The sequence below is a fragment of the Kogia breviceps genome, chromosome 18, assembly GCF_026419965.1.
Source record: "Kogia breviceps isolate mKogBre1 chromosome 18, mKogBre1 haplotype 1, whole genome shotgun sequence".
In the NCBI taxonomy this organism is placed as follows: Eukaryota; Metazoa; Chordata; class Mammalia; order Artiodactyla; family Physeteridae; genus Kogia; species Kogia breviceps.
Window position 1 is genome coordinate 6,687,885 of NC_081327.1, and position 25,139 is coordinate 6,713,023.

General features: G+C 52.0%; 3 protein-coding genes across 17 annotated transcripts in view; 2 read left to right on the top strand and 1 right to left on the bottom strand.

Annotated features, from left to right (window-relative positions):
* The window catches only part of TULP2 (TUB like protein 2), a 16,696-nt gene extending 13,386 nt beyond the window's left edge, over positions 1-3,310 (top strand). The window contains exons 6-10 of the mRNA XM_067018585.1: positions 611-913; positions 1,818-1,930; positions 2,453-2,567; positions 2,653-2,751; positions 2,995-3,310. Of these exons, the coding sequence (XP_066874686.1) occupies positions 611-913; positions 1,818-1,930; positions 2,453-2,567; positions 2,653-2,751; positions 2,995-3,237 (873 nt within the window). The 3' untranslated portion in view covers positions 3,238-3,310. The remainder of the gene's footprint in view (positions 1-610; positions 914-1,817; positions 1,931-2,452; positions 2,568-2,652; positions 2,752-2,994) is intronic.
* A 13-nt stretch (positions 3,311-3,323) lies between these two features.
* The window catches only part of PLEKHA4 (pleckstrin homology domain containing A4), a 32,545-nt gene continuing 10,729 nt past the window's right edge, over positions 3,324-25,139 (top strand). The window contains exons 1-16 of one of the 13 annotated variants that reach the window (XM_059044438.2): positions 3,373-3,576; positions 11,171-11,260; positions 12,533-12,640; positions 14,250-14,322; positions 14,437-14,537; positions 14,685-14,794; positions 15,366-15,575; positions 15,935-16,214; positions 16,839-16,925; positions 17,892-17,939; positions 18,061-18,141; positions 18,301-18,450; positions 19,741-19,839; positions 21,715-21,855; positions 23,375-23,474; positions 23,546-23,622. In XM_059044438.2, the coding sequence (XP_058900421.1) occupies positions 3,562-3,576; positions 11,171-11,260; positions 12,533-12,640; positions 14,250-14,322; positions 14,437-14,537; positions 14,685-14,794; positions 15,366-15,575; positions 15,935-16,214; positions 16,839-16,925; positions 17,892-17,939; positions 18,061-18,141; positions 18,301-18,450; positions 19,741-19,839; positions 21,715-21,855; positions 23,375-23,474; positions 23,546-23,622 (1,770 nt within the window). In that variant the 5' untranslated portion in view covers positions 3,373-3,561. Of the gene's footprint in view, positions 3,577-10,012; positions 10,702-11,170; positions 11,261-12,326; positions 12,641-14,249; positions 14,323-14,436; positions 14,538-14,684; positions 14,795-15,365; positions 15,576-15,934; positions 16,215-16,838; positions 16,926-17,891; positions 17,940-18,060; positions 18,142-18,300; positions 18,451-19,740; positions 19,840-21,714; positions 21,856-23,374; positions 23,475-23,545; positions 23,623-25,139 lie in introns of those variants that run through there. The other 12 variants (XM_067018580.1, XM_067018571.1, XM_067018569.1 and 9 more) reach the window with 12 other exon arrangements.
* PPP1R15A (protein phosphatase 1 regulatory subunit 15A) lies at positions 5,482-8,739 on the bottom strand. 3 transcript variants are annotated; one of them, XM_067018582.1, is made up of 3 exons: positions 8,444-8,739; positions 6,340-7,725; positions 5,482-5,900 (listed from the first exon to the last, which is right to left on the bottom strand). In XM_067018582.1, the coding sequence occupies exons 2-3, from the start codon at positions 7,714-7,716 to the stop codon at positions 5,628-5,630; spliced, it is 1,650 nt and encodes a 549-aa protein (XP_066874683.1). In that variant the 5' UTR covers positions 7,717-7,725; positions 8,444-8,739; the 3' UTR covers positions 5,482-5,627. The 3 variants fall into 3 exon arrangements, with proteins under 3 accessions (XP_066874683.1, XP_058900432.2, XP_066874684.1); XM_059044449.2 differs by having other exon boundaries at positions 6,340-7,720; positions 8,444-8,696; XM_067018583.1 differs by having other exon boundaries at positions 6,340-7,716; positions 8,444-8,670.

The window sequence follows — 25,139 nt, forward strand, 5'->3', positions numbered from 1 at the left end:
GCAATAAGGACATAGGAGGAGGAGGGCTAGTTTCGGACTCTAGCGGGGACAGGGCTCTAAAATTCTGCAGCCCAGTCAAGGGCCCTTTTTACTGGTGAGTGGGCTAGCAGAGGCTCTATGCGTGCACCATTTGTTGAGTCAATCTAGAGGATCTGAATTGATGTGAGCATATACGTTAAAACCCAGCCCCTCGAAAGGCAGCGAGCTTTGGAGAGGGTGAGAAAGGGCCAACTGGCACTCACTTTGCTACTGATGAAAGTGAGATAGTTTCAGTTGAGTAGATCAGGGCGGTAATCTAGACCCAATGAACATTGGTATTAGAGGAATGGGCAGTGCTTTCAAAGGGATTCTCCAATCGGTAGGTGGGGTGGGTGAGGCTGCAGAGGGAGGCTAATGGTGCTGGCCAATCAACACTTGAAGAGGGCTTGGCGGGGTGGGCCTCTTGAACATACTGGCCAGTCAGCAGGTAGCTTAGATGCTTGACCAATAGACAGAAAACTTGGTCGAGAGAGGGCGTAACCCTGAGCTAGGATGGCCAATCGCTAGTTGGCAAGGCGGGGGGAGGGCGGGTCTCGACTGTCCCTCAACTTGAATTTGGCGCGTGGGCTAGGGCGAAGACCTGGAAGAGAAGAAAGAGGAATCGGAGTCTACAGTGAGGAACTCCCCATGGGCGGCCGACGAAGAGGTGTCCGAGGCCCCGGGCGGCGCGGGCAACAGCGATGTGGGGAGCTCGTTCCGCTCGCCTCCCTGCGCCCCAGGCCCTCGGCTGGGCGAGGACATGGAAGCGTATGTGCTGCGGCCAGCGCTGCGCGGTCTCACGGTGCAGTGTCGCATCAGCCGCGACAAGCGCGGGGTAGACAAGGGCATGTTCCCTTTCTACTATCTCTACCTGGAGGCGGCCGACGGCCGAAAGGTGCGGTCTGGCAGCCTCGGAAGCAAGTCCCACCTCCCAAGGGCAAGTCCCGCCCCTTTCTGAGCGAGGTCAAGACTTAGGCGAATTCAGGCCTTGCTCGTCATTGAACTAGGACTAGTCAGCTCCAGCGCCAAGTCCTGCCCTTCACGGCACTAGGCTTCTTTCATCTCAGAGCCCGATAGGCCCTCCCCATCCCATAATCCAGCCCTGTTCACTCCCGAGTTGGGCCCGCCTTTCTCAAAGTTAGGCCACGCCCTGTCGGGAGGTCCCAAGCCCCACCCCTTACAGACCCTCGTGAGGTACTGGCCCCATCTTTTTCGATCCAAGTCTGGCCCCTCAATGAGCCTTCTGTTATCAGACCCCACCCAATCCTGGGACAGGCCCCGCCTCTCGGGAGCCAAACCCCTTGCTTCGTGGATTTTCCACCCATAGCCAAGCGATTCCCCTCTCAGTCTGGCCATTTCTCTCTCATTTCTCCTCAATTACTCATTCTCTCCCAGAAAGAGGCTTTTCCCCTACTCAGTGCCAGACCTGGTTTTTCCCCGATGAAACACGTACTGAAGTCCTGCTGCGATGTTCCAAGTGAGGCTCTTCCCTATTCTCCAAAGCCAGGCCCTGCCTGCCAGTCAGGCTCGCCCCTGCCTGGGCTCAGCCCCAATCCTGAATCCAATGGCCGAAGGAATAAGGGGGAGATATTAAGATGTGAAATGAAGCTCCCCATTCAGTACCCAGCTGATGATTCCCTTCAGTGAGAAACACATCTCCCAGCAAGCCTTGGGACGCTTATTGCTCCATTACCCTTTCCTCTGTCTTGGGGACATGGTGTTTCCTTGTCTTTGGACCCCTCGCCCTAGCCAAATACCAGAAATCGATTCTAATGGGCTATTTCTCATCACATCCACAGCACTTCCTTCTGGCTGGGCGCAAGAGAAAAAGGAGCAAAACCTCTAATTACCTCCTCTCCCTGGACCCCACAGACCTATCTCGGGATGGGGAAAATTTTGTGGGCAAAGTCAGGTGGGCAGAGTCCTCATGTGTGTGATAAACAGGTGGCAGAGGGCCGGCGGTTGGGGCGGGAGGGGACAATTGAACTACATTTCCCAGCGGGCTGTAGAGTACAAGTTCCAGCTGCCCTAGAACTTTTTCTCTTGGGGACTGATGGGTTTTGTAGTTCTTCACGTTGCAACTCCAGGGTGGTTGGGAATAGAACTGAAGGCTTTGGAGCAGAGGCTGGCATTTAAGACGTTTGACTTCTTGAGAGACACGGGGCTGGCATTCCTAAGTTCCTGTGGGAGAAGAGGGCTGGGATATGTGAGTTCTTTTGTCTTGGAAGAGCGTTCCTAAAGGGCCAAGGCAGGAGGCTTAAAATCATGGCTCACCAAAGAAAGAGAGGGGGCTGGGACTGGATACATGGAACATGGAACATGAGTCTTTTGTAGAGGATTGATTGGAAGAGTTCATGAGATGACATGAAAAAGCAGTTAATGTAAAACGGGAATAATTATTATTTTTATTCTGACCGCTTCCCTCCTGGAGCAGATCTAATGTCTTGGGCACCAAATTCACCATCTTCGACAATGGGGTGAATCCAGAAAGGAAGAATTTTGTCCCAGAGACTGCTCGGATCAGGGAGGAGCTGGGGGCTGTGTGTTATGTGAGTGTCCGGGAGACGAGAGAGAGTGGAGCAGAACGGTAGGGAGGGAGAAAGAAGCAGGCCAAATGGAGCATACTACCCTCAGGAGACCAACGTCTTGGGATTCCGAGGGCCCCGGAAAATGACTGTGATCATTCCAGGAATCGACGCCCAGAACCAGAGAATCAGTGTCCAGCCACAAAATGTTAGTCCGCCAAGGTTGAGTGTCTCTGGGTCAATGGGGAGGAAGGGCTGGGGGACCAGCCATAGGTCGGTCCCTAAGGGGAGAGGGAGCCGATGGATTGCATAAGGTCATATATGAAGCCGGGAGGACTTTGTCAGACTTAATGTTTCTCAGGAAGGAGAGCCTAGGGACTCAGAATTCTGCGTCTGGAGAAAAAAAGCTGGTTGGTAGTTGGTTAACCACGTCCCCTACTTTATCCTCTAGGAACAGGAGTCGCTACTGAGTCGCCTCCAACGGGGGGCCAGCCAGGGGCTAGTCCTGCTGCAAAATAAAGCCCCATCGTGGAGCGACGAGAGTGGTGCCTACGTGCTCAATTTTCATGGTCGCGTCACTAGGACCTCGGTCAAGAACTTCCAGATCGTGCATCCGGATGACCGTGAGTTCCTAGGAACTGGTTTACCTGGGCAAGGGAGCAGGACAAGAACTACTTCTCCCATTAGCACTTGAGCGTTTTTCTAGGCAGGGCCGACTCCACGCTATTGCAAAGCCTATTGGGAAGTGTAGTTTACAAGGCCCTCTGCCATGTAAACTGCACTCCCGGAGGATTCCGCGCATAGTGAGGGCGCCGCACAGCCTCTCGGGAGTCGAGGTTCTCGCGGCTGAGAGGCCCGCGGCAGGGAAATGACACCCGCTCCTCTTAGTTCCTGACTTCCTTCTCAGCGGACTACCTGGTGCTCCAGTTCGGTCGCGTAGCCCCGGACACGTTCACCATGGACTTCCGCTTCCCACTTTGTCCTCTCCAAGCCTTCGCCATCTGCTTGTCCAGTTTCGATGGGAAGCTGGCATGTGAGTAATTCAATGAAATACTCTCATCAGCTTGTGTGCCTGCTCATTTGGAGAAAGGGCCCCAGTGTGCTTTCTTTTGCACCAGTTTACTAATAACCAACACTTATTAGACGCCGCCTGAGTGCCCCGTCCTGTGCTCTAGGCAGTGGGCTGTTCGGCAGCACTTGCTTTCCCGAAATCACAGTCCCATCATGGGGGATGGGCCTTAAACAACAAAAAAATCAAAATGCTCGTCTGCTATGAACGAGGAAGGCACACAAGTTGGGTGGGTCAGAGCAAGATATCTGTTAAAAAAAAAAATTTCATCTACATCTGAAGAATCACAAGGAACTAGCTGAGCCAGAGGGATCAGGGACGGGAACAGACAGTAGCCACAGCTCATACAGAGGTCTTAAGCTGGAAGGGGGCTTGGTCGGTTTGGGAATGAAAGGATAGTGTAGCAGGAGCCTGGGGAACCAATGGGGAGGGACAAGGTATGAGGCTGGATAGGGTGCAGGACGTTCGGGCCACTCTTTTTTTAAAAATTAACTAATTAATTAATTTTATTTATTTATTTATTTTATTTTTTATTTTTGGCTGTGTTGGGTCTTCGTTGCTGTGCGCCGGCTTTCTCTAGTTGTGGTGAGCGGGGGCTACTTTTCGTTGCGGTGAGTGGGCTTCTCATCCCGGTGGCTTTTCTTGTAGTGGAGCATGGGCTCTAGCCACATGGGCTTCAGTAGTTGTGGCACGCAGGCTTAGTAGTTGTGGCGCACGGGCTTAGTTGCTCCATGGCATGTGGGATCTTCCTGGACCAGGGCTCGAACCTGTGTCTCCTGCACTGTCAGGCGGATTCTTAACCACTGCGCCACCAGGGAAGCCTGGGCCTTTTCTTTTTTTTTTTTTTTTTCCCCAAGGCTCTGTTCTCTCTCTCTCTTTTTTAACTCTTTAGTTCCTCTTAATATTTTTTTATTATTATTTATTTTTTGGCTGTGTTGGGTCTTCGTTGCTGCGCACGGGCTTTCTCTAGTTGTGATGAGTGGGGCTGCTCTTTGTTGCGGTGCGCAGGCTTCTCCTTGCAGTGGCTTCTCTTGTTGCGGAGCACGGGCTCTAAGTGCACGGGCTTCAGTAGTTGTGGCACATGGGCTCAGTAGCTGTGGCTTGCGGCCTCTGAGCACAGGCTCAGTAGTTGTGGCGCACGGGCTTAACTGCTCTGCAGCATGTGGGATCTTCCCGGACCAGGGCTCGAACCCGTTTGCCCTGCATTGGCAGGCGGATTCTTAACCACTGGGTCACCAGGGAAGCCCCCCAGGCCACTTTTGTTTGAACTTCTGTGAAGAGTTCTAAGCTGGTTAGGTAAAGTAGGATGGGTAGTTAGAAGACATCCATGAGAGTGAGAATAAATACTAGCCAACACTTACGTTATTTGACAAACATTGTTTTGATTATGACTTCCTTTGGGGCCTTACAAACTTATAAGGTATGTGCAATTGTTAGCCGCATTTTACAGATAAGGAAACTGAGTCTATGGACACATGATTTATAAATGTGAAATCAGACCTACTCATAAATGTGAAAGCCTTGAGGAACTCACCACATCTGCCAGTAGGAGGATGAGTCTTTGTATTCCAGGGACACACAGAAAACTGGAGCTTAACCCTTTTTTGGTGAGTCCAGTTCCCAGCTGCCTTGGGGAGATAACTGTCCAGGGTTTAATCAAATTTAGGTGGAAGCCAAAGAAAAATGACAAAACCCACCAGTCCTTAGTTCAAAAGAAGACTCGGAATAGGAAGAGGCAAATTCAAGGGATGATGGGGAATGTAGTTTATCCTCTGTTGAGAGGCTCAACTTTATGCTGTTCCCCCGCAAGTGTTTTGGGGACCCAGGAGTAGTGGATGGTGTCAGTTCAGACACACACAGAGACGCTGCTCACTATGAAAAGCTTTATTCCATATATAAACCAACACTTAAAAAAATAGTTAATAACACGAAAACTAGTTCACCTTGGCCACGCCTCCCACTGAGGTCCAGGCAAGGAGACACACAGGGAGGAGATGGAGAGGCCAGAATGTGGCTCAAAGGTGTGGTCTGCATGGGGACATGGATGAGGTCGGGGTAGGGGCAGGTATGGTGGCCAGAGAAGTGGGAGGGTTCCCGAGGCGTGCCCAGGCCCTGGCCCGGGCGGCAGGGGTGAGGTAGGGACCCAGTTCCTCTTGGGCTTGGGCGATGCGTCGGGCAAAGCGGCTGCGATCCCGGGCGAACTGCTCCCAGGGGCCTCTGCGGGCGGCCTGGGCGGGTCCCGCCCAGACAGCCAGGAGATGGACAGACACCTTCTCAGAGAAGCGCACCTGGAGATGGACCGTCACAGACGTGGGGAGACACAGAGATACAGACGCAAGATACAAACGGCCACAGGTTGGGGGGTGTGGGGAGAGGGAGGGAGACAGAGAGAGAGAAGCAAACAAAAGTTAGTTGCACAACAACGCTTGTTATCTGGCTAGTCGTTCACCTGCCAGCGGGTCCCCCCCGTGTGACTCACTGAAGATGGAGGTGGTTCCCTGGGGTTGACAGCAGCACGGCTGCTCCTCCCTCCCACAAGGGCCCAGCCTCTTGCAAAGGACTGCATCACAGTGAACACAGCTGTCCCAACGGAGCTCACATGCAACCCTCTGCAACACGGGGGACCCAGGAATTGGGGCCCTCCAGCCCTTTGGCCCCCAGGCCCAGGAGTTCCAGCTCCCAGCCCTCTCCTCGATAACCTCAAGAATCTGAGCCCTCAGCACCCACCTTTCTGGTGTTTAGGGGAGGCTCAGGGTCCCGATGCCTGGTGGGGGTTTCTGCAGACTTGAGGCGCGTTTGCAGACGGAGGGGCAGCAGAGGGGGAGCCCAAGGAGGCGGGGCCTTCTCTCCAGGTAAATAGATGGCCACTCGGAAGGGGCAGGGCTCAGCTTCTCCCCACTCTGTGCCAGCTTCCCCTCCCTCTGTTTCCTCTCCAGGCTGATATATCCGGTCCCTGAGGAGGGCACTCTGGGCCTGAAGGGAGGGACTTGGTTCCAAGTCACCTGCTTCTGATTCATCATCTTCATCCTTATTCTCACCCTCACACTCCGTTTCCTCCTCTGTGTCCTCTCCTGGTCGGTACACCCAGGCCCTCAGGAAGGCACTTGTGGGTGGGATGGAAGAGGAAGCCTCAGCTTCTCCTGAATCACTGTCCTCCTCCTCCTCCTCTTCTTCCTCTGTGATCTCACTGGATGGATGCTGCCAGGTCCTGAGCGGGGGCCTCTGGGCTGGAATTGAGGAGTGTGGCTCTGGGTCAGCTTCTCCTTTCTCAGCTTTTTTGGCCTTCTCCTCCTCAGGTTCCTCTCCTGAACAACACTCCCAGGCCCTGAGGTGGGAGCCTGCAGATGAGGGGCAAATGGAGGTCTTCGTGGCTGCTTTATTCTCTGTTCTTTCTTCCTCTGCGGCTCCATCCACGCGGCAGCACACCCAAGCTCTGGGCTTGGATCCCAGAGCTAAGGGAGAGGTAGATGTTCTAGGAGCTTCTTTATTTACAGTTTCTTCCTCCTCCTCCTCCTCCTCCTCCTCCTCTTCCTCCACCCCTGGACAACACTCCCAGTGTGATGGAGGAAAAGAGAACGTGATCACTTCTTTATCTTCGGTAACCCCTTCTTCCTTAGATTCCTCCTCCCCAGGAAGGTCTTGCAGGGACGTTATCAGAAGGCTGGGGGACGGGGGAGCAGGCTGGCCATCCATAAATTCACTGCCCTGCTCTCTAGGGACACTGGTTGCTTCTTCCCTGACATACTCTTTGTCACCATCATCTAAAAGTCCCTTCAAGAAGAGATCACTTGGTTTCCAGGTCAGGGCAGGCCCCCCGGATGCTTCTCCATCCTCCTCAGCTGCTCCACTGTCTCCAGTCTCCTCTTGAGGGTGCCTGCCCTTGGGGGCATGGTGAGTGGCCAGAGAAGCCTTAGCTTCTCCTTCCGGGACAGCTTCTCCCTGATCTGTTCCGGTTACTGCTTCCACCAACCAGGGCTCTGGAGATCCTGGGCCTCTCAGGTGGCTCCAGGCCCAGCTGAGAAGGCCCACCAGCGGGGACAGGAGATAGAAGGGGTGGGTATCCCTCCAGGGGCCAGCCTGATGGGGCACTTGGCCTGGAGCCATCTGTCTGGACTGGGAAAAAGGGAGAAAAAACAAAGGAATCAAGTTTAGAAGTCATTTAGGGGATAGTATCAGAGGGTGACCCTGAGTCACAGCAACGGAAATAGTAACACAAATAGCAACAGGAGAGTCCCTGCCCCACATTCCTTTCTGATCTCAGCCACTACCATCTCTGTCCCTTGTTTCGCCATCTCTTTTCTCAATACCCGAGAGTCTGGGTCCCCATTCTCTCTGTCCTTAGCTCAACAAGCCCCTAGCCCCATCTGCTCTCACCCGTAAGTCCTAGTCCCAAGAAGAGAGAACACAGGTCCTCTACTTGCTTCTCTTGGGGACAAAGTCCTGGTCCCTGCTTCTCGCACCCTCCTGAGGATTGACAAATCAGACCCCCATCACCCTCCTCCCTCGGAGACTCAAAAATTCCGATCCCCAGATGGTTCCTTCATTGGGGACCCAAGAGCCTGGCTCCCAGACCCCTCCTCCGTCTGGCTCAGGACTCCAAGTTCCCAATTCCTTCTGCTTCCTAAGTCCGAGCCCTGGGGTCCGTCCCACCCCTCCACACAAGAGTTCAGGTTCCCAGGCCCTCCTTAGGACCCAGGAGTCCAGGCCCCGAACACTCCTATTTCGGAACCCAGAAGTCCGAGCCCCCTCCTCATAACTGGCCAGCAGTCTGATCCCAGCCCCCAAATCCCTGGGGACCTAGGTATTCCGACCCCCCCCCCCCCCAACTCACCGGCTCGGGACTGTGCGTCACCCTGGGGGCAGGAGCGCCGGCTGGGGCTGCCACAAGCGATCACAGGTTCGGACGGCGCGGGAGGCCAGCGCGTTCATCTCACCCTCCGGTGTTGGGCTCGGGGACTCAAGTTGTCACCGGCTGCTGCAAGTGCTGTCGCGACAAACGGGCGCGGGATCGTGCCGGGAGACGCAAAAAGATAAACAAGTGGGAGACAAAACGGGTTTGCGCTGACGCTACCCGCAGGGCTTTTATAGGCCAACGCTGCCGGACGTGCTAACGCCAAGAGGGGAGGCGGGGTTTCGAAACGTAATCGTGAGGCTATGAACGGAAAACGAGGTTGGACGTCTCGCGGAGATTCCGGGCTTTGTGACGTCACGACGGCGGCGGCGTTTCCAAGCGTGGCCACGCCCCAAGCAAGAGAGCTGTCACTCAAACGCGTGAAATGCTTAAGCAGTGAGGGAGCTCGCTTACCCCCTGTTCCAGGCAGATGCCTCCCCCCCTATTTAACCAGCAGGCCCCACTCTAGAGTCTCTCACTTTCCCATCCTGTCGTCTTCCTACCCGGTGTGGGAGAGTATTATTGTTTCCATTTCACAGATGGGGAAACTGAGGCTTGGGAATGAAATCACTTGCTCGAGGTGGTCACAGCAGAGTCTAGATTCAGAATGAGTCTGAGTCAGAGACAGGATGTGTAAGCCCCCTGAAGGCGGGCACCTTGCATTGCTCACTGCCTGGCACATAGTAGGTGCTCAACAAATATGTGGTGAGAGTATACTAAACCAAAAACTCGGACCCCTTCCCTGTCTCAGGCACAAGGTTCCACTCTTAGGTTTCACCTGCTTCAAATTTGTACAAAACCTCTGCTTACACAAACGGAAATCCTGGCTGGGGAGCACCAACGTAACCTCATGGGAGAGTGGGGTCTTCTGCCACAAATTCCAGGCCCAGGGACACAATCTCAGTCCTGCCGCACCACCCACCCCGACCTGGTCCGTAATGTTTTCCCTCAAAATACACCCAGAACCCATGTCTGCCTCCTGAGGGGGTCAACCTCAGGCTAGAAGAGAATTTTCATCTGAATCTGAGGTGGAGATTGACACTGGCCATTTGACCATTCTCTCGCCAGCGCCCAGGGATCCGGGGCCACTCCCTCCTCCCTGGAGGACTTGGGTCCATCCACCTAAAGCCACACTTCCAGACCCCCAGCTCTATTCACAGCTCCGGAATCCTGACTCCTAGCTCACACCTTCCCAGGTACCCAGGAGTCTCAGCCCCCACCCCCTCCAAGATAGTAGCCATCTCCTCTCGGGGGAGGGGCGTGGTGCCCATGACTTAGGCCCCTCACTACCACCAGCCCACTGAGGCCCTGGAGTCCAGGCCCAGCTCCTACTCTCCAAACATTTAGGAATCCCAGCTTCAGCCTTTATGGGACCCTGGCTCCCCAGGCTCCAGTCCAGCAGGGACTTAGGAATCTGGGAGGGGTGTGTGTGTGGCCCCTCAGCATGGGGTCAGCTGAGCCAGAGGTCAGGCTGTGGTGGGGAGGCCAAGAGGGGCGGGATCAGCCGGGATTGGGAGGGGAGGCAGCCGCGTGGGCGGCTGGCCGACGTAGGGAAGGACCCACAGAGAGGAAAGAGAAAGTGGGAGAGCGGGGAAGAGAAAAAGTCAGAAGGGAAATCTGAGCGAGGAGGAAACAGCAGACGTGGAGGGCCACGGAGAAGGAGAAGGATACGGGGGGGAGAGAGAGAGAGAGAGAGAGAAGGGGGAACAGAGAGGGAGTGAGCGAGAGCGAAAGCGAGAGAGAGACAGAGAGAGAGAGAGAGACAGAGAGACAGAGAGACAGAGAGAGAGAGACAGAGAGAGCGAGAGAGAACGGGATGGAGACTTAAAAGAAGAGACTCCATGAGTCCCAGAAAAAGATTTGGACAGAACCAGAAAGATTGGGAGAGAAAGTGATATGGGGGTGGGGATGCTGCCGAGGAGGGAATGAGTAAGAGAGAGACTGGAAGAGACAGAGATGAGAGAGTGAGAGAAACAGAAAGTGAGACTGGAGACAGAGACAGTATTAGAGGAAGGTAGAGCAGTGAGAGGAAGACTCACTATCAGAGACAAAGAGCCAAAAGGGTGTGAACGAGCAGGTGAGAACTGAGGGCTATGAGACGCATCCCCTAAGGGGCAGAGGAGGAGGGGGACTGTGCCTGGGCGCCTCAGCTTCCAAGCTGCCCTCTTGTGCTTTCCGTCATTGGGACCCCAGAGCTGGTAAGTTCCCTGGCTGGGCTGGGAGGGAGGAGCTGCCTGGGTGCATATTGCTGGTGCCTGGGTCTCAGTGGGGATGTTCTGGGGGTGCACGTGGGAGGGCAGGAGACAGGTAGCTGGGGGCCCGCTGGAAAGAGACAGGGAATGGGGGGGGGTCTTGAGCACAGAGAGGGTCAAATTCCTGGCCAGTGTGCGGGGGGGGGGCAAGAATAAAGGGGCTCCTATTCTCTGTCTCTGGCTGCAGACAGCTGTCCCCTCCCCGCAGCTACCAGTGCCGCCCACCTCTCTTGGCATCACTCTTGGTATGCGATCTCGGGCCAGCGCCTCCCCCAGTCCCCCCAGGCCCCAAACAACAGGCTCTTTCTCCTCAGCCTCCTCCGACCTGCAAACCCCTGACCCTGTCTCTGTCCCCAGCCGGGTCGTCTGCAGAGAGGCACACACAGCCCCCTTTTTTTTTTTTTCTCTCCCCAAGCCCTTGATGGAGGAAGGCAGACCTCGGAGCAGCCTCAGCCTGGCCAGCAGCGCCTCTACCATCTCCTCCCTCGGCAGCCTGAGCATCAAGGTTCGAGCTTCTCGGTGGGGCTGGGGAGGAGGGGGGGGGGTGCTCTGGGCTGCCCCAATCCTCCTGTTTCCGAACCCTGGTTTCGGTGCCACCCGAGGGACTCTGGTTGTTAAAAGCAAGAATCTTTAGCAACGGGGTGTGCCAAACCTAGCAAGGTCCCAAATTTCCCACCCGCCACAGCTAGGAATTCAGAGGCACTCCCAGCTGTCCCCACCCCTTGTATTTTCCTAATTCGAAGCCAGACTAACAGCGCTGCTTAACTCTGGTTGCTAAGAGAAGGCCACTCCCCAGCCGTGACCACCCCTCTCCCCAGCCAGGAACTCCGCGGCTACTCTTATTAGGACTGAGCGATCCGTGTCCTGTCTCTAGCCATCCCATCCGCCCAGTTCTGAAATCTGATAAAGGAAAGACCTTTCTCCAACAATAAATATGCCCCATGTGGCCTGAGATTCTTGCATCCCAAATCATCACCCCAGCCCAAGGTTCAGTCACGACATTCAACTTTCTTGTCCTCCAGACATTCCCCTCACTCATTCCTAGCTTCCCAAGTTCAGGTTCTGTCGATTTGAACCTGACCTCGATCAGCATCATCACCAAGGAGGGGCATCCTGTGGGCATCTGGCCATGGGTGCCTGGGATATCTGTGTGGACAGGAGAGGGAGGCCCATCTACTGGGATGAAGGGATTTGGAGCTCCCACCACCACCCTGGACGTGATCGCTAAGGAATGTCATGCCTTGGCACTGAGGTATCCTTTGATTCCAGCTGACCCATCACTAGGGACTCAGCACAGGGGTCCTTCCTGATTGTGGGGACCTCCCAGGCAGTACTGCCATCTCGGGTCCCAAAGGCTCTACTACATCTCTGGCTCTGGTGGCTAAGAGCATCCTCTCCTTGACAGTGGACCCTTGATTCCCAAATTCCCTCCGCAATGGCCAGTAGACTCTTCCTTGCCTCCAGACACCTCCCTCCATGCATGAAAAGTGTCTGTCAACTCTGCACTACGCACCTGCAATTCTCACCCCCAAACTCAGATCCCTCTTTATTCATTTATTTTTTAATCTCAGTTCCCCGACCAGGGATTGAACCCGGAGCACGGCAGTGAAAGCGCCGAATCCTAACCACTAGGCCACCAGGGAACTCCCTCAGCTCCCTCCTTGACCCAGTCTCTAAAGGCAGCTGAGGAGGGCCTCGGGTTGCCTGAGTCTCACTGCACCGCCTCCCCAAGCCCATCCCAAGGCCACGTTCACTTCTGTCCTCCTTGTCTCTTCAGAAGTCCACCCGGGCGGTAAGCAAGGTGCATGCCTTCGGGAAGAGGGGCAATGCGCTCAGAAGGGACCCTAACCTCCCCGTGCACATCCGAGGCTGGCTTCATAAGCAGGTAGAGTGAGCGGAAGAAGGGAAAGGACACTCCAAGTGATGTTAGAGGCTGTGCCCCTGGCTGTCTACTGTTTCTCTCCTTCCAAGTCTTCTCCAAATATTTTTTTTTGGATCACTGCTTCCTTCCTTATTCTGTCGTTTCTTTCTTTCATTCATTCATTCAATGACCACTTTTTTTTTTCCCCATAAATTTATTTATGCTTTATTTTATTTTTGGCTGCATTGGGTCTTTGTTGCTGCGCGCGGGCTTTCCCTAGTTGCGGCGAGCTGGGGCTACTCTTCGATGCGGTGCGCGGGCTTCTCACCGCGGTGGCTTCTTGTTGTGGAGCACGGGCTCTAGGCACGCGGGCTTCAGTAGTTGTGGCTTGCGGGCTCAGTAGTTGCGGCGCACGGGCTTAGTGGCTCTGCGGCATGTGGGATCTTCCCGGACCAGGGCTCGAACCCGTGTCCCCTGCATTGGCAGGCGGATTCTTAACCACTGTGCCACCAAGGAAGTCCAATGACCACTTCTTGAACGTTTACAATGTGCCAAGCCCTGGGTCACATACCGGGCAAATAAGACAAATAAGTATCTATCTACATTCAAGATGGGGGTGGGCCAGGGATGGATAATAAATTACTATAAAACAAGTGGACTACATGATTTCGGATGTTGGGAAATGAAGCACTGTGAAGAAATAACGCAGGAGAATGTGCTGGAAAGTGGCTGAGGGATGGGAGCTACTTTTTTTTTGCGGTACGCGGGCCTCTCACTGTTGTGGCCTCTCCCGTTGCGGAGCACAGGCTCCGGACGCGCAGGCTCAGCGGCCATGGCTCACGGGCCCAGCCGCTCCGCGGCATGTGGCATCTTCCCGGACTGGGACACGAACCCGTGTCGCCTGCATTGGCAGGCGGACTCTCAACCACTGCGCCACCATGGAAGCCCGGAACCTGTGTTTTAATGAGCCCTCCTGGTGATTCTTATGTGCACCCAAGTTTTAGATTCCCTGTAAGCCAGCAAATTAGGGTAAGGAACTTGAGATTTATTCTAAGTGTGACGGGAAGCTCTGTTTTGAGCAGGGGATTCACATGGTCTGATTTATAATTTTAAAAGATCATGCTGCTTCTGTGGGAATGGATTGAAGAGGAGAAGAGGGGCACAAGGTTAGAGATGGAGCAGTTCTGGAAGAGGAGATGGGGAGATGCAGGATTCAGGGTATGGGTCAGCGCCACCTTCCTGGTCTCTCTGTGTCTCACACTCCATAATGATCGGGCCAAGTCTTCCTATATAAAGCCGCTGCCCGTGTGTGGTACAGTATCTGTCCCAATCTTCCTGTAACTTCTCAATCCCCAATTGACACATGAGCAAACAATGAGGTTTCTAGTGGGGAAATGACTTGCTTAAGGGCACAGTTTGAAAGTGGTGGAGCTAAGAGTCAAACTCACGTCCACCTGTGTCCAGAATCTATGTCCTCTCAACTGCAACCCACTGGTTTCCAGTTCTCCATCTGAATCTGTTGCACCAAACATGTGTCTCTGCTTCTCTCCTTTCTTTGGGTCTTTAGCCCCAAGTGTCACTGTCTCCATCTCCTTTTTTCCCTCCCCGCTCTACTCCCACTCTGTCTCTCCAGGACAGCTCCGGGCTCCGGCTCTGGAAACGCCGCTGGTTCGTCCTCTCTGGTCATTGCCTCTTCTATTACAAGGGTCAGTGCCCCAGCTGGCATGGGGTGGGCGGGCCCCCCTCCCACCCTCCCTTTCCTCTAGCCTCTTGGCCTCTAGATCCCTGTGTGACACTTGACCCTAGCCTGTCTTTTGCAGACAGCCGCGAGGAGAGCGTCCTGGGAAGCGTCCTGCTCCCCAGCTACAGTATCAGGCCAGATGGTCCAGGAGCCCCCCGAGGGCGGCGCTTCACCTTCACTGTGAGTCCATCCAACCCCCATGGGCCCTAAGGCACTAGGCGATGGGGGCAGGCATGGAGCATCCATTATTGGAGATAAAGACCAGGGTCCATGGCATCCTTTTTAGAGGGCCCGGCGGCCGGGTCCTCCAGCTCTCTCTTCCCGCAGGCGGAGCACCCGGGCATGAGGACCTACGTTCTGGCGGCTGACACGCTAGAGGACCTGAGGGGCTGGCTACGGGCGCTGGGGCGGGCCTCCCGCGCGGAGGGAGACGATTGGTGAGTATAAGTACAGGCCACGCCCCAGTCTGGGTCCTGCAAATTATCCGGCTAACCACTCCCCTTAAGGCCCTGCCCTCTTCAGTGTCCAATCACTATTATTCTAGCTATGGAAACTCCGCCCTTCGCCCCCCCACCGTCCAGGAGACTTCATCTCCAATCAGCAAAGAGTCTAACTCTTCTAAGCTCCGCCCACCGTTTTGTCCATCAATATTGCTCACTCTCTAACTGGCTCCCGCAGAAGTCTCCACCCCTTAAGGCTGCTGCCTAAAAAATGTCAGATTAAAAAAAAAAGGAAGGCTCCAGGCTCTGTCTGCCTGTCCCAATTTTCTGGCTGGAGACGCATAGTCTAGGGCATTGGGCCCAGCGACCTGGGTGGACCTTGTGGCCCTGCACAAGTCACTTACAACTCGGGCCTCAGTTTCCCCGTCTGTAAAATGGGGAAAACAATTTACAGTGCACTACCTCCTCTTCTTTATTTGTAGGTTCCTGTGTCCTTATCTGTGAAATGGGAATAAGGGCTGTTATAAAGTTCAAAGGAGTGATGTCTTTTTCTGTGTCCACTCGTTAGTGGGCAACCCAGGTCATCTGCACGTCCCCAGACTGGGGAGGGCCCTGGCGGCCCCGGTGGTCCCCCAGAGGTGAGCAGAGGGGATGAGGGGCGCGGCTCAGAATCACCGGAGGTGGCTCGTCTCTCCAGAGGTCGTGGCCGGCTGCTCACTCCCAGCCCCCTGGCTGACCTCCAATCTGGACCCCGAATTCGGAGGACAAGGAGCCCAGAGTGAGTTGGACGAGGGAGTCTGGGATGAGAAGGTTCTATAGGGCTGAGCTTCGGACGAAATGCTGTGGGCGTGGCCGAAGGGCGGGGCTAGGACTGATTAGGGGAGTGACTTAGTGCTTTCTCACTGATGTGTGTGACTTGCTGGGTTCTTGTGGGGTCAGTGCCTGTCGGGGAGAAGTCTTAAGGGGCGGATACCACAAAGAGGGAAATTATTCAGGATCTGGCTACTAGAGGAGGGTTCTACTCCAGAGGGACAGTGAGACACCCTGAAGGGAGGCACATCTTTGAGGCTGGCTTGATGGGTAGTAGGATGAGGGGGCTCTAGCTGACGCAGTTCGCCTATTCTCTCTTCCCTACAGCCTGTTCACACCCTTCTCTCGCCCTCCCTCCCCTCTGGGCCTCCCCCGGCCCCGTTCTGCTCCTGCACGCAGACCCCCTCCCTCCTCTGGAGACACAGCACCTTCTGCCAGACCCCATACCCCCCTGAGTCGCATCGATGTCCGGCCTCCCCTGGATTGGGGCCCCCAGCGCCAGACACTCTCCAGGCCCCCCACTCCCCGACGAGGACCCTCCTCCGAGGCTGGGGGAGGAAGGGACCCCAGGAGTCCCCAGCACTGGAGTCAGGAGGCCAGAACACCGGTGAGCAGAGGTGATGGGGAGAGGGACTAAATCTCCCATTTGGCCATGGGGCTGTCTTTCTAGGCTGGTCTCTAGGCCACTGGCCCCTGGGTATCATGGGAATTGTAGTTCAGCATAATCACAGCTGGGTTCAGATGTGAAAGGGAGAGTGAACTTTAACTCCCATGAGTTCTCAGGGCTCTCTTCCGGCTGGTCTTAGGCCATTACCCCTTAAGCATTATGGAGATTGTAGTCCAGAATACTCTCCTCTAGGGCAGTGCTGTGAGAGGTAGTGTCGATTGCATCTGCCTTGTGTCTCCAGTTTATCTTTCCAAGTTGGTCACCTGCTGTTTCCTCTGAGGATCATGGGACTGTAGTCCAGAAAATCCACAGCTAACCACGAATGTGAGAGTGAGAGTAGACTGCAACTTCCATTGGTCCCTGGGACTGTTTTGCCAGGCTTTCCATTTATTATCAGCCCCTGTGTCCCCACAGTGGCACACAGCTGGAGAGCAAGAGAGTTGAGGAAGTTCTGGGGGCCCAGTTCTGAACCTCAAAGAGTCTCCTAAGGCCCTGCAATTCCGGACACATCCATTCTAATACTTGTTACTAAGGCATGCCAATTTCTAAACATCTCTATTTCAGTATTCCTCCCAGGCCCCCTCTGGTTCCTCCACGTATCTCCAGCTCCCTCCAAGGCCTCCTGGGACCCGGGCTTCCATGGTTTTATTGGTAGGTATCCTGGGGCACCTCGAATCTGCCAGAGCTCCCTCCCTTGCTTTCTTTGCTATGGTGAATGTCATCTCCTGGACTAGTGTGCCTAGAGAAAACTGGGTATTTCAAGGTGCCTGGATATATATTAGTTTCCTAGGGCTGCTGAAAACTGGGTGGCATATATGTATAGAATATCTCTCCGTTCATTCATATAATTTTCTAGGTCTGTCACATGAGTTTTTCCATAGAGATTTTGCGTGCTATTAGTTAATTCCTAAATTCCTGATAGTCTTTTTGGGTTTTTTGGCCATGCTGTGTGGCTTGAGGGATCTTAGTTTCCTGACCAGGGTTTGAACCCAGGCCACTGGTAGTGGGAGCATCGAGCCCTAACCACTGGACCACCAGGGAATTCCCTCCTGATAGTTTTTATAGTTATTTGAATGGTATATTCCTCTTTTTAAGAAAATATTTTCTAGTTATTGATGGTAGAGATATGCTATTAATGTTTGTAACTTCATTTTACACCTGGCATCCTTGCTGAATTCTCTTATTTATTCTAATAATTTTTTATGCTATTTTTTGGGGGGGTAGATGAGCACATCATCTATAAATAATGATGGTTTTATCATTCCCCTTCCTATCCTTATACTTTTATTCTTTTTCTTATCTTATAGCATTGATCAAGATCTCTAATAGTCTGTTGAACTGTAACAGTGGTAGTGAGCATCCTTATTTTATTCTCAGTCATAAAGGAACTCTCTAAGTTTTCTCCATTAATTATTTATTTGCTATAGCCATTTGGTAGCAAAGACCACTTCCTAAAGCCCAAAGTCTGGCAATTGGTCTACTGAGGTTTGCTAAAGCTTGGAACAAAGCTAATAAGGACAGGGGTGTCTGTTAGTAGAAACAGGGCTCAGCTCAGCGCTGAGCTACAATAAGGACCTGTTTGGGCACGTGACCTCCAACTTTTCTCTTTCTCCTCAGCCGGGTCCCCCTCTAGACTCAACCTTCCACCAAAGCTTGGAGACAGATGTAAGTTCTCCTGATCGAACCCTTGCTGAGTTCCCAGAGCTGAGGAGAGAATGTTTAAATTGTGGGGCAGGGGGAAGAGCCAGATCTGGTCCATAAATAGCTCCTGTCCTCCTTTCTCCAGACTCTGTTGACCAAGTTGTGTGGGCAGGACCGGCTTCTGAGGAGGCTGCAGGAGGAGATAGATCAGAGGCAGGAGGAGAAGGTACAGGGCTCTGGGACAGGGGAGGGGCATCTGGCCTCTCCACCAACCCTTAGCCCATCCGGATCCCCAGCATACCCAAGGATATGGGAAGACACCTTTTCTCTCTTCCTGAGGCTGGGGGTGGTTTCAGAAGTCTAACCATCTTCTCTTTCGGTGCAGGAGCAGCTAGAAGCAGCCCTGGAATTGACTCGACAGCAGCTGGGCCAAACAGCCAGGGAGGCTGCAGCTCCTGGGAGGGCTTGGGGGCGCCAGCGCCTCCTGCAGGACCGACTAGTCAGTGTGAGGGCCGCTCTTTGTCACCTGACCCAGGTGAGCATCTGGGAAAGGGCATACCTCCAAGGAGACCCCAGGATTCTACAGGTTGTTACTAAACTTGGCCCCAAAGGCTCTTGGGAAGGTGGTTCTTGAGAATCCCCCCAATTTTAAGCCAATGATCTTGACATTCCTAGAGGGTGAGGGGCAAGCAGCCAAGCAACAGTAGTATTCAATTTAGCCATTTCAGGGGCAGATTTTTTTTTTTTCTGAGATAGATTTAGTTTCCAGTCTAGTAAGTTCTTATTTATTTATTTATTTATTTATTTTTGGCTGCATTGGGTCTTCGTTGTTGCGCGAGGGCTTTCTCTAGTTGCAGCGAGTGGGGGCTACTCTTCGTTGTGGTGCACGGGCTTCTCGTTGCAGTGGCTTCTCTTGTTGCAGAACACGGGCTGTAGGTGCATGGGCTTCAGTAGTTGTGGCACGCAGGCTCAGTAGCTGTGGCACACGGGCTTAGTTCCTCCACGGCATGTGGGATCTTCCCGGACCAGGGCTTGAATCTGTGTTCCCTCCATTGCAGATGGATTCTTATTAACCACTGCGCCACCAGGGAAGTCCCAAGGGGGTGACTTTGATACGGACCTCCTGGCTTTGAATCTCAGTTTCCACGCATAGTTGCTGTGTGACCTTAGAGAATTTACTTAATCCCTCTGGGCCTTAGATGCCTCTCATATAAACTTGAGATAATAAAAATAATATTTACTTCATAGGGCTATTGTGAAGTTTTCATAAATATATGTAAATGAATGAATGTTTAACACTTTTGTACCTAGTATATGGTAAGCAATACTTGTGTTAGCTGTAATTATTACTCTCTGTAAAGTGGAGACATTAATAGTACCTACCTCAAAAGAATTAAATGAGAGCTAAGGACAGTGCCTGGCACATAGTAAGTGCCAAATAAATGTTAGCTGCTATTGTTATTGGTATTGGCAAGGAAGTTTCTGCTGCCCAGGGGTGTATAGGTCTCGTGGTCTCGTCTGTTTCAAGAATTCATTAGATCTGTAGACTCTGCCGCCCTAGAGGAGTGCAGAGGTAATCCAGAAGATTCAGGGAAAGCTGTTATTTGTCTACACCAGCAGTTCATTGGAATGGCAGGTTCAATACAGACTCTGGTGTTACCAGTAGTCTGAGCAAAGAGGCCCTTGGGACTTGCAGTCCATATACCCCCTAGGGCACCTGGGGCCAGGCCACCCTTCCTCCTGCTAATCTAGGAAAAGATGGGATTGGGAAAGATCTGGTGGGAAGGCCTGCTAACTCTCTGTCTCCCCCTTTCTGGGGCCTGAGGAGCGAGAGCGGGTTTGGGACATGTACAACAGCCTGGAGCAGGAGCTGAACACCTTGAGAGAGACCCTTGAGTACCTGCTGCACCTCGGGTCCCCCCAGGTACACACCTGCCCCAAGCCCCACCCTGCACTCCAAGATCACTGGGAAACCCTTTGGGCATTTAAGCCCCTCCCATAGAACAAAGGCCCCTCCCATGTTATCTTTAGCCCCTCCCCCTCTGCCTTTTCCTTTCATTTAAAACCCAATAATTAAGACAGTGCCCTTAATTTCAAGACCTATCTTCAGATTCGGAACTACTGCCCCATCTGGTTCTAAATCTCTCCCCTTACTTTGAAGCCCTTACCCTTGGGGTCACAACTCTGCCCCTCAGCCCTGTCACATCCTGCAAGTTCATCTCTTTCATTCTGCATCCTGACTTTCACTTTAAAATTTATTCTCTGGAGGCTCCAGTTCTAAATCCAATCCCTTAGTTCAAGCCCCACTCCTGAAGCCCCATTGCTTGGCCTCAGACCCATGTCTTCATTCTAAGCCGAGCAATAGAGTTTCTAAATCATATACCTTCAACTAAAAATTCTGGCTTCTAGTATTAAATGCGTACTCACAGGTTTAAGCCCCACCCTCTTCATACTAACCCCCTCCCACTCCCTCCTAAACTCCACCCCTCAACGCTAATCCCCCACCTACTGGTGTTAGATATTCCTCAGCACCAGCAATATATATGAAAAGGACAATACATCACAACCAAATTAGGCTTATTACAGGAATGCAAGGTTACTTTAACACTTGAAAATAAGTTCATGTCGTTCACTACATTTAATAAAATAAAGAAAGAAAACCACATGGTCATCTCAATAAATGCAGGAGAAACATTTTAAAAATTTAATATCCATTCATGATAAAATCTCTCAGCGAAGTAGGAATGTAAATCAACTTCCTAAATCTGATAAGACATCTATAAGAAACTTAAACTTACAGCAAACATTATTGTTGGCAGTGAAATGTTGAAAACTTTTCCCCAATATTTGGAATAAGACAAGAATGTCTGCTATGGCCAGTTCTAGTCAGCATTGTCCCAGGGATCCTGTGCAGTACAAGGGAGTCTGAGACATAAATCAAAGGTATAAAGACCAAAGAGGAAGACACAAAGCTGCTTTTATTTAAAGATGACAAAACTGTGTGTGTAGAAAATCCAAAATAATCTCCAGAAAGATTGGTAGAATAAGCCAGTCCAGCGAGGTAACTGAATGCAAGGATAACATGCAAAAATCAGTTGTCTTCCTGTATGCTAATAACAAACAATTAGAAAATAAATATTCATAAACAATAGTGTTTACAATTAACATAAACAGATTAAATATCTAGGGAGAAATATAATGAAAGATATGCGCGACATCTACTCTGAACGCCACAAAAGGTCATTGAGAGAAATTGAAGACCGACATAAATGGAGAGGTGTACTATGTTCGTGGATAGGAAAGACACTAATGTAAAGATGTGGTCTCCCCAAATTGATTTCCCCGGTGGGGATATTCGATCCCAGTACAAATCCAGAAGGCTTTTATGTGGGGTTTGACAAGCTGACTCTAAATTCTATTTGGAAGTGCAAAAGGCCAAATGTGGACAAGGCAACCTGCAAAAACAAAGCTGGAGGACTAATACAACTGGATATCAATCAAGTCTGACTGTAAAGCTACAGTTAATAAGAGGGCAGTATAGTATTGACACAACATTAGACAAATGGAACAAAGGAAAGAATAGAATATTCAGAAACAGACTCACATATATTTATATGGTCACCGATTTATAACAGAGGTAACACTACAGAGCCATACAGAAAAAACAATGTTTATGATAAATGATAATGGGTAAGTGGGATATCTAAATGGAGATTTCAGACCCTTTCCATGGCCTATCAACTTTAACCCTGCTTGCATTTTCCCACCTTTGTGTAACAAATTCCTTTCCTCTCCTCAGGACAGAGCATCTGCTCAACAGCAACTGTGGATGGTGGAAGACACACTGGCAGGTCTGGGGGGCCCCCAGAAACCACCCCACCACACTGACCCTGACTCCCCATCCCCTGCACTCCAAGGCGAGGAGTCCTCAGAGAGGGAGGTGAGACTTCTCTTTTTCCCCACCCCCAGCTTCCTGTTCCATCTGCCCCTGGCCCAACTTATTACCTACTCACCTCTTTCTCTCTCCCTTGATCAGCTAACCAACCTCAGGCATGTATCCTAAGCTCTGGAAGCCTTTGTTTTCTTACTCATTATACTATGATCATTGTCCAGTGGTGTGCTGGACCCAGTTCCTAACACCTCCCAAGGTCCAATTGCCTGCATCTCTTCTCGACTCCACATTCAATGATGTCATTTTGGTAGCTTGAAATTGACCATGGTGGAAGTATTTACACCGTGGAAACTGGCAAATGCTACAAACCAGGGCTCTTTTCTCCCAGAGGGCATTTGTTAAACATTTACCAGACACCGCTGATCTTAACCCCTACCTTGCAGGGTACCGTGAGAAGGAGAAACTGTGACTAGAATGTGCCTGACATAGAGTAAGCCGTCAGGAATCAGGAGCCACGATGGTCATAGCTGATCATCAGATCATGTATCCGGGAGACCTGGGTTTAGATCTCAGCTTTGCTATCTTTGTGACATCAGTCATTGACCTCATTCTCTGAGCCTCAGTTTCCCCTTATATCAAATAGGGATAATAATAGCTGTCTCGTAGATTTACCGAGTGGATTCAATGAGATAATGCTGATAAAGTACTTAGCACCATGCCAGATGCATAATCATTATAAACCTCCCATGTATGATGCCCTTCCATGCGCCAGGCACTGTTCTAAGCACCTTACATGTATCGATTCAATCCTCATATCAGGGACTCCCCTGGTGGTCCAGTGGTAAAGAATCCGTCTTACAATGCAGGGGACGCAGTTTTGATCCCTGGTCAGGGAACTAAGATCCCACATGCCACGGTGCAGCTAAGCCCTCGCGCCACAACTACAGAGCCCACGTGCCCTGGAGCCTGTGCACCACAGCTAGAGAGTAGCCTGCGCGCTGCAATGAAGAGCCCACGTGCCACAAGGAAAGATCCCGCATGCCTCAAAGAAGATCCTGTGCGCTGCAACTAAGACCTGACGCAGCCAAAAAACAAACAAACAAAAAAGCTGTAGGTTAAAATCCTCATATCAAAAAGTGAAATATGGCACAGAGAGGTAAAGTGACTTGCCCAAGGTCACACAGCCAAAAAAATGGCAGAGCTGAGGTTTGGAAACCAGATCTGGCTCCTGGTTGTCAATCTTTTTTTTTTTTTTTTTTTTTTTTTGCGGTATGCGGGCCTCTCACTGCTGTGGCCTCTCCCGCCGCGGAGCACAGGCTCCGGACGCACAGGCCCAGCGGCCATGGCCCACGGGCCCAGCCGCTCCGCGGCACGTGGGATCCTCCCGGACCAGGGCACGAACCCGTGTCTCCCGCATCGGCAGGCGGACTCCCAACCACTGCGCCACCAGGGAAGCCCTGGTTGTCAATCTTAATCCTACTTATGCAGTGTCTCAATTGCTAAGTGCTTGAAAATGGTAATAATAGTGGTAATGATAATTATTATTCCCCTTTCCTGACCTCTCCAGAGCCTGCCTGAGTCCTTGGAACTGAGCCTACCCCGGTCCCCTGAGGTTGACTGGGGGCGGCCCCCAGGGGGCGACAGAGAGCTTGCCAGCCCTCGCTCAGGTGAGCGTCTGGAGTCGGGAGGGACTTGCTGGGCATTCCTGGTCCTCACCAGTCACATTCTGCTCCTCCAGGTCTTGGATCTCCAAGGGTCTCCCGGGCTTCCAGCCCTGAGGGTCGCCGCCCCCCTTCCCCACAGCCAGGAACCAAGGTAGGCAGTCCATCTGGCCTCCTCAGGTCCACTGTAACCCTTTGACCACCACAGGAAGGACCCCCTGTCCGCACTCTTGGGGAAACATCTGGGAGAGAAGAGTTTTAAGGCCACACCCTGGAGCAGAGACGGCGAGATTTATTAAGAGTGTTGGGACTGAATTTTGTCTCTGCCACTTCTAAGTTGTGTGACTTTGGGTCAGTTATGAAATCTCTCTGCCTCCATTTTCTCATCTGCAAAATGGAGCTAATAGCGGTGTCTACCACCTAGGGCTGATGTGAAGAGTCAAATTAGATGAATGCCCATAAAGCTTGAAAGTAGTGCCTTAGAGCAAGCACTTCATTCATTCATTCATTTATCAATCATTCATTCAATATATACTTATGAAATACCCTCTTCACTGTCTAATAAGGTAGCCAGTAGCCACATGGGGCTATTTAAATTTAAATGAATTTAAATGAAATAAAATAAAAAATTCACTCTCACTCACTAAATTTCAAGTGTTCAGGAGACATAAGTGACCAGTGGCTATCCTGTTGGACAGTGAAAATATAGAACATTTCCATCATTCAGGAAAGTTCTATCACAAAGAGCTGTTCAGGTGCTCAGGACCCAAACGTGAACAAGATGAGAAAAAAAATCCTTCTCTCATAAATCTGACATTCTAGTGGGAAGAGGCAGGTAAGAAATAATTTACTATAAATTATATGTTCTATGTGCTAAATAAATAAAAACAGCACGGGGAGGGGATTTGGGATACTTGGAGAAGAGGTGCAGTTGTCAATGGCTTGGTCTGGGGAGGCTTCTGGAGAGGTGATGCTTGTGCAGATACCCGAAGGAGGTAAGGGAGCAAGGCTTGGGGCTGTCTGGTGGAAGAGCATTAGAGGCAAAGGGAACAGTGTTTGCAAAGGTTCCGAGGCAGAAGACTCTGGCGTGTTGAAGGAGCAGCTAGAAAGCCAGTGTGGCCGTACCCGAGTAACCGAGCAAGAGGGAGAGGGGTGCTGATGAGGACAGAGGGGTAATAGGGGCAGATCGTGCTGGGCCTTGTCGTCCAAGGTGAGGACTTAGCTTTGACACTGGATGAGCCCAGGGCCATGGAGGATCTGAGCAGGCACTGAGATGCTGTAAGTGGGAACTGGCGCCCTCTGGCGGCCACACGGGGGAACAGACAGTGAACAAGGGCTGAGGCAGGGAACCAGTGAGAAGGTGACTGGGCTAGTCCAGCGGGGAGAGAACAGTTGTTTGCACTAGGTTAGAAAAAGTGGAGATGTCGAGACAGAGTCGGATTCTCGATATACCGGTTTTCAAACCTTGTTCAAAACCCTTGGTACCAGATGTTGTTTAAAATGCAAAGTTTTGCAGATTCTAGTAATTCGGTGCATATACTGTGTACTGTGCATTCTATAACACCGCCTGCCGTGTCTGGAGCAGCACTGGTCCATGTCTGGACCATGTCATGGTCCTGCCATGTCTGGAGCATCCTTCAAGCACTTAAGCAAACACATTACCATTTCTCC